The 19,750-nt window shown below is 34.8% G+C and overlaps 1 protein-coding gene across 6 annotated transcripts in view; it reads left to right on the top strand.

Annotated features, from left to right (window-relative positions):
• Fur2 (furin-like protease 2) overlaps positions 1–19,750 on the top strand; it is a 319,156-nt gene that overhangs the window by 289,331 nt on the left and 10,075 nt on the right. For all 6 annotated transcript variants that reach the window (XM_070110819.1, XM_070110817.1, XM_070110816.1 and 3 more), the window contains 5 exons: positions 4,564–4,838; positions 10,433–10,709; positions 11,641–11,840; positions 12,033–12,311; positions 12,487–12,728. In XM_070110819.1, coding sequence (XP_069966920.1) covers positions 4,564–4,838; positions 10,433–10,709; positions 11,641–11,840; positions 12,033–12,311; positions 12,487–12,728 — 1,273 coding nt within the window. The remainder of the gene's footprint in view (positions 1–4,563; positions 4,839–10,432; positions 10,710–11,640; positions 11,841–12,032; positions 12,312–12,486; positions 12,729–19,750) is intronic.

The raw sequence follows: 19,750 nt of genomic DNA, 5'->3' as shown, positions 1-19,750 counted from the left end.
ACGGTAAATTTATCAGATGTGAAGCAATACTAAAAAAAAATGCGGTCCTAATCATTCACATAATATGCTGAATAAGATATAATACTGCTCGCATTTCTACTCAATCTATTCTATAATTAAAGCCACTAAATATTAACGCAACACATATTTTTATTCCACAAAACTTTTTTTTTAACAATTGATGCATTCTCACCACTGTATTAGAATAACCCAACAATAATTTTGGGAACTTCTAAAGTTTTAACATTTTTGTTGTTAACATTCGAACACTTGTATACGAATTTCGACTAGAACATCACTCACATTTATAAACAAAAAAAACCGCTAACTTTGGTTACTCAAAGCTACATATATATCTTTCACAAAATGTTTTAATAAAAGAACTTGTTTTTGATCGTGTATGGCAGCTATATGCTATATTGGTCCGATTTAAACAATTTATTTGAAGAACAAAGTTTGCAAATCCGGCAAATTTATTACCAAAATAATGTTTCCGTTGGCGAGCAGCATCGTGCACAGCGTCCAATATTTGGTCGTCATAATCAACCGACACTGCGGTAATGTGAGCAATCATGGATCAGTTTCGCAACACGTTTATTCTCATCATCAGACACGCCACACTGTTGTTTCGCAGAGTGTAGAAGAAGATCCGAATGAAACCCATAAACTTTATGAAAGATTTAGCGACTAGCTCTCGGTTTGCGGGAATTCCGAATGACCATCAAGCGTTGCTTGCTTGTTCGGTGAAAGGGCCTAAAACGAGATGCCCACCGGTCCCGATTTTCACAAAAAAATTTTATTCAGCGATGAAGCTCATTTATGGTTGAATAGGTACGTTAATAAATCATTATTCAGATGTCGTTATATTCTCAAAAAGTCACTAGGAAGAAGGAATCATTGGTCTATATTTCTTTAAAACTTAAGCCGGCCGTAATGTTGCAGTTAATGAGGAACGTTATAGCGCCATGATTAATGACTTTTTCGTGACTGAATTGGAGGGTATTGATGTGAACAGGTTTTAGTTCCAAAAAGACAGCGCTTATTGCCATACGAAGAAAAGCCAACGCAACAATCAATTTATTGAGAGCAAGGTGAGCGCATCATCAAGCGTCGTGCGCCTGTGAGTTAACACCGCTGGACTTTTTTTTGTACGGTTATGTGAAGTCGATAGTCTACGCAGATAAGTCCGAGACGACTGACACCTTGGAAGAGAATGTTCGACTCACTATTGCTGATATACGGCCCATACGGATTGCTGCAGAAGTAGTCCAAAATTGTGTCTATCAGCTGGAATTTATTCAAGCCAGCCGCGACTGTCACTTGTCCGCAAACATTTTCAAAACATAATGACAAGCCCTTATATTTACAATAAAGCTAAACTCTTGGCCTCGTTTCATTTCTTCTTAAATGTTGAAGGTTTTATTTCTTTTCTGTAAGTGTATAACAAACTCTATACTTGGGCAGGAACTAAACCAAACTGTGACGGTAAATATGCTTAGCAAGTTAGGCAAAGTCACTTGCCTTACAACATGATGCTCTCAAATATGCTGATCTATCCTATCCATATTTCTTAATCTCAGCAATACTTAATTACACACATAGAGCCACAATAAAACCACGCGCTGCTAATGCTACAACTATAAACGGCAGACTTTTTCCTTTCCTCGTCGGTCCTTTATTATTCTGTTGCGTTTTTCATTTATTTAACACGCACACATACATATGTATATATGTGTATGTGTACATTTATAAATCAGACATTTTCGATTCCAGTACCACAATATGACCACGCTACCGTTCATTGAACGCTTATTGCCTCCGCACACGAATTGCATTCAATTGAATTGAATAAAAAGCATTCAATCTATTTCCAATTGAAAATTGAATATCAGATATTCTACCACCGCATCACAGGCATGTAGTTATGTACACGTACATACATATATACATAGTTGAATCCGTGTATAAATATTTTACATTTGAATTGTGCGCATTTTAAGTGCATAAGATGCTCTGTAGGAAATTTTTAGCGAGTCGAGAAATTTATTTATTATGCTTTACAATGTGTGTTAGGGATGTTATAAAATAATATTTATCTAATTTATGTTGCATAAAAATAAAGTGGGAGGCGGAAAATATTATTGTAGTGAAATTAGATTTCTGATTAGCATTTACAACTAGCCTCATATAGATTTTCTAACCAAGTTTTTGTTGCCCTTATATAGTGACTAACGTATGTATATTTGTATAAATACTTATATAGGAGTTAGCGAATGTACCATATATGTCATGCCATACTTTTAATGTTTTTTTGTCCTGTTTTGTTTCCAAACTATTTTTGCATATACTTTGGTTATTGTAATATGTGTTGCATTACCCATTCCTTGTAAAAGCATAATATGTACATCGGTTATAACATTTCCACTGCGCACACATACATACATATGTATGTACTACACTTGCGACTATGAGTGCAACAGCCTTAGTCAGAAATCCATTGTTCGGAGTTTCGAACAGTCTCATACACACTTGCATACATTCATGCTAGTAGCTGAAGGCGAAAAATAATACGTGCGATAGATTTAGTCATAGTTGAAAAAATGTATGTCAAGCGTTGAAAGTATAATTTACATATATTTTTTGTCAAAGCCTTCTAAAACCTGTACATAGAATTAAAATACTAATAATATCATATTCAATTAGGAATTCATACTTGTGACGATTAGAGAAATTTTAAAAGCGGTTAAAATTTCCAAAAAAAATTGTATATACATAAATGAAATATGCTTAACAAAGTTGATAAAGATGTAAATATAATTGCACAACTTCTTTCTCAATTGTTTGGGTTGGCAGCAGTTTAAATACAGTTCAAAAAGTAATTACGAGCGCAATTTTTACAAATATTCAGCGCAAAATCATAGCAAATCCAAGACTTACTTATAAACAGGAACTTACAGTAGAGAATTAAGTTTGCTATATGTCCTAAATCAATTTTAGTTTTTTTTTTTTCAAATATAATAGTAAAATATATATGAGCATTAAGGTGTGCCAAAAAAAAAAAACAATTTTAATTTTTTTTTGCCCTAGAAACGTGAAAATTTTGTCAAAAGTGACGAAAAAAAATCGTGTAAAATTTGAGGTCTTAATATTATAAAGAAGGATTTTTTTAGACACGTGATTTTTAAGAAGAAATAAAACGCTTATTATTTAATGTTATGACCACGAATTTGGCTTTATTATTAATATAACAGTTTGCCGTTATGTTTTAAAAAGGATTTCGGGCATGTGTTCGCCGTGGCTGGCTCGAATCATCAATTTCCGCACACTTTTTGCAGCAATTGGTGCCGTACGTCAGCAATAAGGCGCTAAATATTCTCTTCCAAGGCATCAATTGTCTCGGACTTTTCTGCTTAGATAAGCGTTTTCATATAACCCTAAATATTACAACTGTGTTAAATCTCACGATTTTGGAGGCCACGCTACAGGCTCACGTCGCGAGATAATACGTCCACCAAAAGTTTCCTTCAATAAATTGATTTCGCTGACTACATGGTATGTAACGCCGTGTGGTAGGAACGAAATGTGGTGCACATCAACATCTTCCAATTCCGACACGAAAAAGTCATTAATCATGGCTCAGCATTATTCGAACCGTACCATTATTTTGGTAATCAATTTGCAAAAATAAAAAATAAAAAATATACAATCAATTTCCGATTTATTCTTTAAAAATTTGTATTTTCGTGCTATAAATGTGTGATTTTTTATTATTTCAAAATAAAACTAAGAGATTTTGGTATCAAGCTGCATATGTTAAGCTAAGCTCTAAAACCACAGAAACTCAAACTCACTTCGAAACAGAGATAATATAATATCACCTTCAAAAAATAAAAAAGTCATTGAACGTCATGCTGTCATCAGCAATAGACGACATTACCTTGCCTCCAGAATTTAAAAATATGCAAAATATTAAATTTCACACTTCGACAAGCGGTGCAACACACCTCATCACTTCGAGAAATATAAAATTTTTTTGGTGATTTTCTTATAAAATGTTACAACTCACTCTGCAGTGAAATATTTGCTTACCTGCAGCCATTAAATATAATCGTACTGAACAGTTTTACAAACATATGTATGTATATGTATATATACACTTACATAAAGCAGATACTCTATGCACAGGTATATATGTAAAAGGATAACGAAAGTTATTACCCTTGGCGACAGATTCTCGAAGACAAATCTTTACAGGGCCTGCATAAGTATGTGTGTATGGCTAAAATAGTCAGCAGGCATTCGTAACCATATTATATAGTATACATATTTCTATATGCCTTGCTATGTTTATGCATATATACAAATATCCATTTATTATTTCCACTCTCATACATTTGCATACAAAAATATTTTTCGGAATAAATTTTTGCATAAAAATCTCATATACTCTTCGATCTTTCGCTTGTAGATATATACACTTTATACACATACATATACATATGTACTCGTATATGCCACTTCTTACCTTAAGCTATAATGCTTGTTGTTGCTCTTTTATTTCAGTTGCGCATCGTGCCATCCATCTTGTGACACTTGCAACGGTTCCGCCGAATCGCAATGCATCACGTGTCGTTCGGGTCGCTTTGCCTTCGATGGCAAATGTTTAAACAATTGCCCGGACGGTTACTATGCGGACAAAAAACGTCAAGAATGCGTTGCCTGTCCCACCGGTTGTGCAACATGTAGCAGCAATGGCTTTTGCTTGACGTGTCGCGAAAATTGGACGCGCAACAAGAAGAGCAAATGCATTATCACCGGCAGTGAGAATTGCGATGAATGTAAGTACTATATATATATATATATACAAGAAATGAGAGTTTTAAGAAAATATACAAGGTGTCAGAGTGCCGGTATAATATAGGTTGATAATGCTTACATATATACAGAATTTTTTTATTTTGATCTTCATATATTATTTGCTTTCGGATTTTTGTGATGGTTATTAATGCAAAAATAAGTTGTTATTTGACATTAGGTTGGTTCTTTAATGTAGTAAAGAGTTTTATATATGCATATATCCTATTCCTTTAAGATCAACACATGAGTCGATATTTTTATAGCCGAAGAAAGCAAAAAGTTGCTGAAAGAATTAGGTCATTCTAGAGCACTCAAAAGAGGTTTAAATTTGAATTTATTCTGAGACTAAGAAAATAGGTATAGAAGTTTTCTCTCTGAAGCTTTATTAAAAATATTTTATTTGAGTATACATAAAGACTGTTTATTAAGTTTTTTATTCAAAATGGACGTTACTAGGCAAAGTTTCGGAATCACCTTTTTTAAGTGGGAGACGGTTATTCTAGCAACTCGTGTCACCTGAAACAAAATAAAAAACAGGAACTTAATATATTACTAGTAAAGTTTTTAGCTTAACATAAATTTTTCCAAAAAAAAAAATTTGTTAAACTAAATTTTGTGCGATCTTTCGATGAAACTGGCTTAAAGTTTTACATACTTCAACTGTCTAAAAATGCTTAGATATTACAGCGGGGTGGACTAAGACTTTTTTCGACTACTCTATCAATTAAATTATAATTTTAAGAACCAAAAGTTTAATTTAAGCATTACTCTAAGAACACAGAAGCACTGAATTTTGATCGATCAATTTGTATATCAGCTATATGCTACAGTAATCCGATCTAAGCATTTTCTAAGCAGATTATACCGTTGTCTTAAGCATTTATTTGTGCCAAATTTTGTGAAGACATCTTGTCAAATATGCAAGTTTCCATAGTGGTGCGATATTGGCGGTTCCGACATAAAAGCGGTTTTTAGGTTAAAAAAGAACGTGTGCGAAATTTCAGTTCGATATCTCAACAACTGAGAGACTAGTCCGCATATAAAGACAGATGAAAATAACTACATCGACTCGACTCGTCATGCTGATAATTTATATATATATATTTTATATGGTCTCCGACATTTTCCTACAGGGTGAGCGAAACTTAATATCGATACCTAGTTCAGGGTATAAATGTTACTAATAAGATTAATATGAGATGCTTAACAAAAAAACTCAATTCCCTTCCATATTCCTTCAAATATTTCGTTTCTTAATTTTTTTTCTGGGATTTTACTGATTAGAAAAATCTAATTTTTAGAAAATGATTTATTCACGAACCTTAAATGGCAGGGACGGCCTAAAATCACTTCTCCAACTATGGTATAGCATCCCAACAGATAGCAATTAAGATATTTTACGAGTATGTGCACCGCGTAATAATACAAATAAATTTTTGCGCTCCCCCACGAAAGAAATCTCAAAACAATCTCAACCCTTTCGACGCCATTAATAATGTGGCAAGCAAGGAAAATGCCACCACAGAGCACACGAAGCAACGAGATAACAGTAGAGTAGCAAAACCAAATAAGAAACTTTAATATGAGATGCAGCAATAATAACAAAAACAGCGACAACACTTTTGCACCACAACAGCGGAGCAAACAAGTCAATTTGTGTGGTGTTACGTATACGCCGCGACACACCATACAACTGCAAATATATTATACATATATGTAGGTGTGTATAAATATGCTTGAGTGCTGCGCTTGCACCCTTTGGTGCATAACTGTTGTTGACAACATTTGTGATGAGTTTCAGAACACCATTAAAGGTGTAGCGGCAGGAAGTGACAATGGCAAGGCATGCAAGAGTTGACGCAAGTGCAAGGCATGCAAAGAGGGCACGCAAGCCGAGTACAACTTTGTTTTTTTGATTTTTCATATACAATAGTTTGGTAAAGTAATTTGCTTTAAGGAAAGCAGGTAATAAAAAATAAATTTTTTCATGCCAATTAAAAATTAAAAAAGATTTATATTATTGAGTAAAATCTTGTTTTAAAATATGAATTTATGGTTGTTTGACCGAATGGTCACTAAAAAATTGCAATTTAATCGCATCTGATCCCTCAGGATTGCTTCAAATTATTACCACCTCTGTCCTCATATATAATATTATATGAGAGTGCACTCAGCCTACGCATTTCTAGGGTGAATTCTGCTGGCTGCAAACTGCAAGTGACAATTCCATTTGCATGCCAAACGAGCCAAACAAGTGAGGCGGACAAATAGACATCAAGCGGCTGTCTGCTTGGGCAGTTGATGAATAAGCCACAGAGCATGCAGCTCGATATACCCAACTGACTAACTATACCTTGGCGATAATTTTTCCTTTTCGCTTGCAGCAATTGCAACAGCAGACTGACTAGGCGGTAGGCGGGCCATTTAATGGGCGAGGCAGTGATATAAAATAAAGTAAAAAGGTCATTTGCTCAGCCATTTGGCAGGCTAATTGTAATGTTCTTGCATTCGCAACACGTTGCTGCTACAGCTACAGCCACCTTGGCTTGATGACACGTGCATCGGCTGGCAGAAGGCAGCTGTCAAAAGCAGCAAAGTGACAGCGCAACAACGCCGAGCATTAAAGGCTCAGAAAATGTTGATGACTACAAAGAATGTTGCAACGCATACGTAGACTGATTGGGGTATTCTTTTGTGATTGGATTTGCGGAAAATCAAATTTTAGTTTGCAAAAATCGAAAACAAAAGTTGTTTGCAACAAGCCAGTCAAAAGCTTTTAAACTGAAACGGGTTAATTTAAAACACCTAAAAATTTAAACAGACCTACCACATATATTAATTTACAAAATATATATATAAATAATGCTTTTGAAAAAAATTTAAAACTGAAGATTGAAAAATGTGTCCGCACAAGATTAATACAATTTTTTTATTACACTTTTTTTTTAGAGTTGCCACCTGAACAAATACAAATTTAAACGTATATTTAATATAAGCACAAAGCCGTAACTTAATCAATAAATAATTACTTTTTTATATTTCAAGAATGTTGGTGACATAAAAACAGAGTTGCCACATATTTATTATAGAAAAGATAAGAAAAACAGCCATTAATAAATTTTCAGAATACAGTTTATTTGAAAAAGATATAAAAGAGACATGAAGACATGAAAAAATGTTTATACAGAGTTGCCACTTAACTTAAGATAAAATTTTTTGAAATAATTTCAAAATTTACTCTATGTTTAATGTGTGCACATATTTTATAAAAAAATTATTCGAAATCATTAAAAATTAATTAGGAAAAATTACTTGTAAAGGAAAAGAATACACAACCTCGTCTAAAATATTATATAACTAAACTCAATGCACTTCATACGATTTGGAAAAAATTTTAATAATTTTAAATTTCGAAAGCCTACAAACAGTATCAAGGCAAATCGTTTAAAAAATAAATGCCTCACTCATGTAAAGAACCCATTAAAATGCCGTTGCAACATAAAAAACGGGGCAATTACCGTTTTCCCGACAACAATTTGCATCTGTGACCAACTTCTTTGCACTGCATACAAAACGAAATTAAAAGCACGTTAAATTTGCGCAGAGTCGTGTGATTTAAATGAGTTTCGTATGCAGATTCGTACGAGACACACATACACGGACATATCTGACGCACTGTAAGCGATGCGTGTAGGCGGCCGTAAGATGGGCGGTTGCAAGTATAGGCCGTTGTGGCAATTCGCCTTTATGATTGCCATAAAATTGCGTGCACACAAACAACAATGTGAACACTTTAAGCAGGCGGTCGCTGCCTTGCCTTGCCACACGTTTACATAGCGCCCATTCATTCTTGCTGCACTGCCAATTCATTTCATTCGTCAAATTACATTTTCCCATTCTCATTTGCAATTATGCTTGACCATTCCACCATTTCATTTGTGTGATCAGCTTTTTGCCCTTTTCTTTCTTCTCTTCAGCTCTGGTTTTAAGCATGTTTGCTGAAGGGTATGTGTGTGTATGTGTGTATATATATACTTCGTGCTATTTATAAGTTCGTTTGGTGTTTCATTTTCCGACACATCAACTCATTTTACCTGCCATAATTATAATTTCATCTCATTTTCTCGTGATATTACTTACATGCACCATTTATGTTGCCACAGAAGTACTGATTGCTTTTTCGTTCCACCAGTTCAATATTAAGTGCTGCGATTTTTGATATGGTGCGGTTATTAAACATGATTTTTGCCAACAAGCTCAACTCATAGAGTATTTTCTGCAAAATTTCTCAATTTGTTTGATTTCACACTGTGAATGCGCAAGTCTAGCAATGACAGAGCAGAGAGTTAGACAAAACTCTTCAAATTTTTTAGATCTCTACAATCTTTCGTTCACCTAATAGTTTTTGTAATAGTTCAAAATAGATAGATCGGAATTATCAGAAGTTGCACAGAAATGTCGAAGCAAAATTTATAAATTTGCTTTTTCATTCTTACTTCTAGATTTATACAGCATTGGGTAGTTATAAATTAGACTTACCTACAAATCAGCGCGTACTCTCGATATTTGATAACTTTGCTCTTAGAAAAAGTTTCTTTAGTGTTAGTAAAAATTAATGAAATCTAGCAAATTAACGAAAAAGCTTAATCTCTTAAATAGCCACAAATAATTAGCTATCGATTCGCCAAACGCTGGAGAGTAGCGAATCGAACAGACTATACCAGATGTTCAAACATAAGGGCAACACTTGCGATTCAACTCTGCGCTAATATGACTTCTTACGTATGCTGTATGGCGCTCCTTTCTTTGATCGAGAAATTCTTCTTTCTAAGTCAAAAAATGTTTTGGTAATACCCTGTTTTTGTTTTTTATAGACATTTATAATTGGTTTTAAGTCCTTAAGATTTTAAAATAAAAAATAAAAATCTATGTAATTTGATTTTGGATTTTGCAATTTTCCATTCACGATAGTATTACTGGTCTAAAATATGTAAAACAAAATGTGGAAGCACTATAAACTACTAAACGAACTAGAAGTATTGGCTTCCAAATTTCCAAGCCACATTTCAGAATTGGTCTAACAAAAAATTATATTTACTAGCGCTTACCAAATGCCAAAGCAATGTTGGCATTACTATCGTATTATGGTGAAAACAGAAACTAAATTTTTCACCCTACCCTAGTGTTATTTATATCATAGGTATCTTTAAGGCGATTTTGATGGATGATTTTTTGTTTTTGTAATTTCAACACCTTTTTCATGTAAATAAATAATACTTCATAAGATGTACTTCGAAATTATGCTCTTACCGCTTTTCCAGCACTATCTTTAATGAATTGTATTAAGGGGCCGCCTAAAAAAGAGAATTTTCGGTAATAAAAAATACTACTCTGTCAATTGTTTTAAAGTTTTAAGTATACACAGTTTTAAAGAAAAATATTATTAATATATATGATATACAATATGAAGCTTTTTTTTTTATAAATATTCCTGCTTTTATCATAACAAAACAAAACTGATTAACATCAACAAACTTAACAACTTTTCTTCTTCTCCTCTCTTTTCAATGAACAGCTGAGTACTACGACAACAATCACTGTCATCCCTGTCACTCCACGTGCGAAACCTGCGATGGACCCACCGAATCGAATTGCCTTTCGTGTCCGCAAAGTCTACTCCTTCAGTCGAGTCGTTGCGTCAGCAGCTGCGATGACGGCTTCTACATGGAGGCGGGCGTATGCGCCAAGTGCCTGCACACCTGCACACAATGCGTGTCACGCATGAATTGTACCGCCTGCGCCAAAGGATTGCAACTGCAGAGCGGCGAATGTCGCACAACCTGCGCTGATGGGTAATTAATGGCATTTGTCGAAGCGCTCATTATAGTGGGCTCAATATTGTAGCTGCGCTTGAGAAGCAGGCGCTTTTGTAGCTGAGTGAGGGAGGGGGTAGTGCGGCCTGGTAGGTCGATAGTTGGAGGAAATGAACGGGAAAGTAATTTTACGCTTGACTTTGATTTTGTAAAGACGATAAAGTTTGTTGCGATTATTGCGTTTCGTCGATGGCGCTGACAAGTTTTGAGATTGCAAAGCACCGCTTGTAAACTGAGTTTACCTCTTCTGAACGGTGTTTCAAAATTTATAGTAATTTCGAAAAATGCTAGTAAAAACTTTATATTTTCCGGCAACACAAGTTGTAGAAATGTAAATGTGTTTTTGTTGTTGTTTTATTTTTCACATTTATTTCATAACTGTTTCTACGCACCGTAATTTGGCCGCTTGTCGTGTCGCAAGCGCTGCTGATTAACGACTCCATGCAACTCTTAAACTGTTCAAATATTTAAAAGCAACAACAATACAACAAGCTGAACAACTCAAAATCTTAGCAACAACAAAAATAACAATAGCATATAACAACATAACGTTGGCGTCACCATTAAAAGTTCGCAAGTTACAGCGCTCTGTCAAAGTGCTAACAAGCAGCTAAAGTAACAACAATAACAAGACAACGCCAACTACTTGCAAAGCATAACAGTAGAGTGTAAAGAAAATTTAACGACAACTTTTGCACATTTGCCAACTTCACACTCATTTCGCTGCTCACCTGCCGAACTACGCTGCCGCCTACTGCTGCCTCCGCGCACTTCCCGCGCAGCACAAAATAAAAATTTTACAATTTAAGATTATTGTTCAGCAAACACTCGTGCTAAAAGTTATATAAATTTTTTTTTCATTTTTCTCTTCCCGCACCAATCACATGCACACACATACACACACTCGCAGCTATTACAGCGACCGTGGCACCTGCGCCAAGTGTTACCTCAGCTGTCACACCTGCAGCGGGCCGCGGCGCGACCAATGCGTACAGTGTCCGTTAGGTTGGCAGCTGGCCGGCGGCGAATGTCATCCGGAGTGCCCGGAGGGTTTTTACAAATCCGAGTTTGGCTGTCAGAAGTGTCATCATTATTGCAAAACTTGCAACGGTAAGTTCCCGACCCTCAGCCATTGGCAATTGTTGCAAAGCTGCTTAGCACCAGCTTGCCGCACGTGCCGCGCTGAGTGAATTGATTTGTTGAATTTAATTTTTTTATGCAACTGCTGCACACATTACTTATATTTTTTTTTGCTTGCATTTTTTCTTTTTTACTCTCTTTCCATAATTTTATGCCACTCAGGCGCCGGACCACTCGCCTGCACTTCCTGTCCGCTACATTTCATGCTTGACGGCGGCCTATGCATGGAGTGCCTGGGGTCACAGTATTACGACTCGCCCACACAAACGTGCAAAACCTGTCACGACTCGTGCCGTTCCTGCTCCGGCCCCGGCCAGTATTCATGCAAAACGTGCGCTTTCCCCTTGCATTTGGACCGTTTAAATAATCAATGTGTGCCCTGTTGTCCCACCGATGCGGCACCGGAGGATCAGTCATGCTGTCATTGTGATAAGGATACCGGTAAGTGTATGCAAAGGCATAAACGCGCGTATCTAATCGTACACATTTTCAAAGCATGCATTGTGTCACATATTCACACACTCACACATTGACACATCTACAGTTATGAGTTTATTAATGCATAATGGCAGCAGCTCTGTCTTGTGTTTCTTATCGCTATTGTTTGATTTTGCAGGCGGTTGCATCAATGCCTCGCCAGCGGGCAAGCGTCGCATCGCCGCAGCTGCGGAGCAACAACAATTCGGCAGCGCTTACAGTGGCGGCTTGTATGGTGGCTTTTTGGATGAGGATATATCCGGTAACGGTGGCGGTTTATTTTCGCGTATGAGCTCACCGCTGACTGCAATTACTGCTGTTGCTGTGGCCGTTTGTCTGGCGATTGTCACCATTGTTGTGGTCGTTTTTGCTGTGCTGCAGGTAAGTGGAGATTTCGTTGGCAACTATAGGAAGTATAATGTTGCAGTGGGACTAATTAATGTAAGATTTGTTTTATCAATTATAAAGTAGTTTAGTTTATAACGTATAAGCCTGACGCTATATATATATATATTTAATGAACCTCAGCTTTTCACTCACATTCCTGGAGTTGATTAGAAAAACCAAATACAAATAGAAATGCAGAGGTTCAAGCGCTTGTATGCTTATAGATAAAGGGAAAACAAAATTAAACTTTCCGATTTTTACGATTCCTTCAGAGTTTACACCATTACCTTAGACAATAATTTACGTAAAATTTCTTGAAGATATCTCATGAACTGAAAAAGCTTTGCATACAAGCGCTTGATTCCGATCGTTCAATTTGTATGGCAGCTATATGGTATAGGAGTGCGATATTGATGGTTCCGACAAATGAGTAGCTTCTGTGGAAGGAAAGAATGTTTGTAAAATTTCAGTTCGATATCTCAAAAATTGAGTGACTAGTTCGCGTATATACAGACCGACGAAAATAGCTAAATCGAGCTCAGCTCGTCATGTTGATCTTTTATACATGTATATAATTTATAGGGTATATATTTTATAGGATATCCGACGTTTCCTTTTGAGTGTTACAAACTTCGTGGTAAGCTTAATCTTCTTGCTCATGATATAAATATAAGAAAGAGAGGATTCACCTAGTTCAGTTAGTCCCTTCTTATCCTTACTCCTCATTTAATATTATTCTCTTATCTTTAGTATATCTGAAAAGCTCTTGGCTTAGTCTAATATAAAAAGACTGTATCAAATCTGTAATAAATCACAAGCGATTCATTGGTCGCATTTTAATGAAATACGTAAATATTTCACTCCAATCACAAGTGTTATCTATAGCTGAAGTATCTGATTTTTTAAAGAGGCCGAGCCCCTATTATTTTTTGAACTTTAATGCCATAATAAAATCAAAAAACTGTTGTACTAAAAATAAATGAAGAATGCCTTTAAATAATTTTTGCGTTAAATACTTTTAAAGAGTTACTGATTTGAAGAACTAGGATCTTTATATTTTTCCACTATACATTTGGTTACAATCGCTTACAATATAAAATAATTGATTATCGTAAACTTTTTTATATCTCTTTCTTTGATACTAATGTCTGTCATCTAAGATACCAAAACTCTTTCAGTCACAACCGAACCCTTGACGACTGCTGCCAAAATTCATCGCTAAATGCAAATCCACTATAAATTTGGACATGGCTTAGTAAAACTGACTTATCAACAGGTTTTGCAGTCGAAATTTCATGATTTGAATTCCAACCCAATTTTGACTCGAAAATAGAAAAATATGTCAGTTTCTGTGAAGGTTTTTTTTCAATAAACATTTTTTAATTTTCATTGCTACTAAAGTTTTGAACTAAGTTTTTACCTACAAGTATATAAACAAAAATTTAGAGTAACATGAAGCTTTCTATAACGAAAACTAAGCGTTTAGTAATCTTCCGCAATAACTTATTAAAAACGGCATTTTTTAAGAAATAACTATTTATCATAAATTATAAAAGATTTATACCTATTTTACCTTATAATAATCTAAATTAAATGAAAATCTAAATTGCGGGACAAATACTTCATTCTGTTGCTACGACAGTCGGATATACATAACCGGCACAAGCCTGGAGTTTTTATTTGCTGATCTGATGGAGTATATAAGCTTAAACTAGCATAAGTGGAGTAAGAGATGAATTACCTTTCATTGTGTATTTATAATATAAAACAAGCGCCTTGAACTCAAAATATTCAGCAATCTCAAGTACTTTCAAAATCTCCAAAATTTAACCAAAAATCCACGAATTTAATTATATTGTAATTTTACGCGCCGAGAGAAAATGTTTCGGCTTACCACACCCACAGACCGCCGTCTAACCAGCAATAAAATATTCCATCACCCTCCTGTTAATATCATTGAAATTCAAAAGTCATTTAATATTTTCAATTTCAATTCACTAAACCATATTTATTTACAAAATGCATATTTTTTGTATTCATTTATTTATGCAAATTCTTTCAAATGCTAACAATTGCCAACAATTGTTGATGTAGCAACGGTACAGGCGCAGAAATTAATATGCAAAAATATATTCAATTTTCAACAGCTGCTCTAATCTGCGAACGTTTTCATTTCCTTACCGGCGGAACTGTGGAAATTTGTGTGTATATGTGTATGTGTGTGTATATATATATGTGTCGTTTTGTTTGTTTATCTATTTGGAAAAAACACTTAAATAGATGACAATAAAATATGCGATTTAGATGATGAAAAACAATGCGATAGGTTAAAAATAACATAAAATAATTGTTTACCCGGTGAGTTAGGCCGAGGGTCAACAAATATTTAGATACATTTTTCAATATTCAAAAAAATTATAAAAGTTATTAATAATAATTTAAGCGAATATATTCAAAATGTGAGTAGTGTGAGCTTCAAATAAGTGAGAAGAGCAGCCAAATTAGTAACAAAGCTGTTAGCGTTAGGTATTACAGGGTGCGCCATCTTTTATGTCGATATGGAAATATTAAATAATTTTGACTTTGGTAGCCGAATAGAACTCGTTTAGAACAATTTTAGAAAGCCTAGTTTCATGCAGTTCTAATCATGAATCGCTTCATACCGCAGCAACGCACCGAAGTAGGGATATTTTAAACGGAACGTTATTGAGCAGGTATTTGCTATCCCGAAAATACCGTAGAATAACCATAAAAGGGACAATTTGATTCGGCTTTTACACAAAACCAGCGTTGGCGATTATTTTTTCATTTATAATTTTTTTTCTTTGGAAAAAAATATTGATTTATATTGAGTTATGTGTACCCTAATATTCGTGAAGATAGGTCCTGACAATTACTAGCAATATTGCAATATTGTTCAAGTTTGACTTCCCCTGACTTTACTCGGCAAAAGCACGCTGACAATCTTAGGACCACTGCTTAACTCAAAGCAAATATTTGTGCTGAAACTATTACTATATCATCTACTGAAAAGTTATGAATACAGCTTCAAAACTTAACTTAACTGAACTAATGTTGTGCCCAAAGGTAGTTTAAATAATTTTTAAAGGACCAAATATCATAAATAAATTTAAAATATAAAATACGTTTTTTTTATATCCTGAAGAGGGTATATTAAATGGTAACACCTAGCAGCAAATGTTGGGGACCCTGTAAAATATACAATATATATATATACAAGTGATCTGCGTGATGAGTTGTGTCCATTTAGCCTTGGTCTAGTCCCTCAGTTTTTGAGATATCGATTTGTAATTTTGTGCACATCTTTTTCTCCCCATCGCCAATAACGGAATACTACAGCAGATAGCTGTCAAACAAACTAATCGGTCAAACTCAAATTCTTATATAGAAAGATTTTTCATTTGATGAGATATCTTCACGAAATTAGATTTGAATTATTGTTCAAAGATAAGTTACAATATGTTAATTAAGTCGAACCATTAAAGTGCACAGCAGTCATACAAACTGGTAGGTCAAAATCAAGTTCTTTTATGGAAAACTGTTTGATTTGTGAAGGGTACTATAGCTTCGGTGCCACCAAAGCTAACGCTACTTTGTTTAAAAAATGTTCAGTCTGATACACGAAATAGTTGATGAAATACCCTGTATGTCTATATATTTAAGTGTTGATAAAGCTACCGTTCGATTTTCAATTCCTGACTTCTCATGATAAATAAATAAGAAAATGCTTGGAATAATAAAAACAAGCAATAACATTACTGCGCAAAGGAACAAATAAAGTGGCATATTTACAGGCGTTTGAAATCAAAGCTGCTGTTTGGTGTCAAATAAACTTCTGCACAAGCGTATGCATTTCTTAACGCCACAAGAATTTATGTGAAAGGCAAAGCATACAATTATCGACTCTAAGCAATCGTATATTTAATATATATACAAGTACATATATAATATAGTTTTTATATAATATTTAACGGTCGTCATCGAAATATATATTTGCAAAAACGTGACAATTTAACATGGACAACGACACCGCTGCATGCATTCACAGCAATTTATTTCGCCCCGCAGACAAATATGATTACCAACGTTGTGAAGCGAATTACGAGAAAATGTTATTGGAAAGATAAATTTCGGTTTCTGACTGACGGCGAAAATGCGCATAAAATCAACGAACGAACAGTCAGGTTCACATCTAGCCGTATGTACAGCGACTTACGTTTTTCAAATATAATTCAGTGCAGAAAGCAATGGCAGCGTGCGCTAAGCGCAAAGCTATGTATAAAATGTGAACGTGTGGTCCGAAAATCAAACAGCGAAGGCACAAAGAAGGAAAGTCGACGAGGAAATGATAAGAAGCCAAATTCTTAGCTGTAAAAGCGAAATCTATGCAAATACCACTGTAATAAATTTATCAGATAAAAGTGAAAATCTGCGTGTCTTCCTGTTCACGACTGCTACGCGAGCGAGCGCTGCTGTATAACAGTAGTCAACTTTTTGCTACGAGCATAAATATGCTGCCGAGGTATCTGTTTCTATATGTGTCGATGGCCAACACTTCGATTGCGCATAATTGACGAATTGTGCGTAGCCTGCGGTTGTACAACAACAACATACTAAAAGTCAAATGATAGCAGGAAATTTCACTCAATTTGTGGACAGCAATATTTAGCGCTAAAATCTTTATCGCTCAACTTACTATATCCCATAGCCAGTAATACGATACCACCAAGTCATAAACTTACTGACTTAAATAAATCGAACGCCTCCAGCAAGCATATTTATTCAACATACCTCCAATATACAAATCATACTTGCCTCTCACGCTTTCATTTGTCACATACATAAATTGCTCATCGTCAACATTTAGCGCTGATTATGTAAAGGTCATAAATTCTTACTATATTCAACATTTCCGCAGCTTTCGTTTGACATTTTCCTCAATTTGCTTGTGAAATAAGGTCTCACCGCTTTTCTTGGAAATTGATGTTTATTATGATTTGGCTGGCAGTAAAGTTCAAGGCCTTCAGCCAATCATTGGCTACGCAAATTTAATAGCAAATCAACGGCAAACTATTATAGATAACTCAATTGATATTTATTTACTTTTAAGGCGAATTTAGCTGTGGTCTTTTATGCAAATATTCGATTGCTTAGAAAATAGTTATTAAAGTAGCTTATGCCAAAGTAGTTACACAAGGTAATATCAATAAACGTTGATATGAGTATTCGAAACTCAAAGAAGAAGAGATCCTTTTTATTTTTAAAAATGTCGTGTTCTTGTTTTCAATGATAACTAGCTGAGCATGCGTTTGAATTAATATGCCCTGAACAGGGTATATTAAGTTTGCCACGAAGTTTTTAACAGCCAGAAAGAAACATCGGAGACCCTATAAAATATATACATAAATGATCAGCATGATGAACTGAGTTGATTTAGCCATGTCCGTCTTTCCATCCGTTCGTCTGTCCATCTGTCTGTATATATACAAACTAGTCTCTCAGTTATTAAGCTATCGATCTGATATCGGACCACTATAGCATGTAGATAGCTGCCATACAAACGGAACGATCGAAATAAATTGCTTGCATGAAAAGCTTTTTTATTTGACGATGTATCTTCACGAAATTAAATCGGCATCAAGTTCTTGTAAGTACCCTTTTGTAACCTTTGTATTTGTGAAGGGTATTATAGCTTCGGTGCAACCGAATTTAACGTTTTTTCTTGGTTTTTTTTTTCGTTACGAGTATTTTCAATGTATTTGGATATATTTTTAGAATAATTAAAGGAATTTTTCCAATATTTTAATAGTAATTCGATTATTTGAAACAGAGAAGAATTCAAAAAAAGGAATACCATAATATCAGTCCTATCATTGATGAGCTATAAATGGTTTAAGTAATCTGACTTTCTTTTATTTATATAGTACTCAAAATCAGTGGCTTGACTTTTAGGCCATAAAAAATCAGTAGACAGCGGACTTCTGTTTCTCACATAGTATTCTGAATGCTGACATCTGAACTCTTTGTGGTTAAATTAAGCTAACAAAACTTTAGTTTCTAATATCGATAAAATTTTTCTGCCCATTCCTCATTCGAGTTGATGCCATTCCTCATTTGAGTTACTTATCAGTTTCATCCCGACTCATTTGAAAGGCAATTTTTCAGGCCTCAACTAAGTCGATCGGCCTCATACGGTTGCTGAAACTTTAGCCATGAATATCTATCTTTTGCTCTACCCTTCTTAGCATTGGCAAAGATAAGGCGAAAGTCAAACACATAAATTTTGCTCGAACAACTAATAGAAGAAAGTATTGTTCATTTTTTCTGTCGAGGTAAAAATTTAAGTCAGTAACACATTGAAATCCCGCGCTTTGCTTCGGATCGTGACGGGAGGTTTATACCTGCTCCCAACTGGAGCTACTTTTCTGGGGCAATTCACAATATATGACGTACGAGTATATTTGTTCAGAAATACAACTATATTTGTTGTTGTTGTATTAAAATATGCAATGATTAGCAACTAATAAAATTCAAGAAGACCCGGAAGTATTGTCAGTTTAAATTTCTTAGCAATAAAGCTAAGCATGACGATTATTTTCCGATTCCACTGTCAATCATGCAAAGAATGTCACATATATGTATGTACATATATGCATTTGTATATATGTTATTTCAATAGAAGCATGTCTGTATGCAACTATGTGCAGTTATAAATAACTAAACACATAGTCAGAAGTAAATTGTTTGAAAAGTACTTGTCAATTTAATGATGAACGTTGTTGTTGGTGACACTGCGGCGCCATCAATCCGTCATCCTTACGAGTGAGTGAATACATCCGCTGTTCAAAATGTGTTGTTGTTATTTTGTGCTTGTACTGGTACTGGTACATAAGAAAAAGGATATCCTTTATCCTTTAAACAAAAAAAACAAAAAAAAAACAGCAGCGGTGCACGCATCAAATGGTAAATGAGAGAGATACCGATATGAGCAATAA

The sequence above is a fragment of the Bactrocera oleae genome, chromosome 5 (assembly GCF_042242935.1).
Source record: "Bactrocera oleae isolate idBacOlea1 chromosome 5, idBacOlea1, whole genome shotgun sequence".
Lineage (NCBI taxonomy): Eukaryota > Metazoa > Arthropoda > Insecta > Diptera > Tephritidae > Bactrocera > Bactrocera oleae.
The sequence above is the reverse complement of the archived record's forward strand: the minus strand, read 5'-3'. Positions and strand labels throughout refer to the sequence as shown.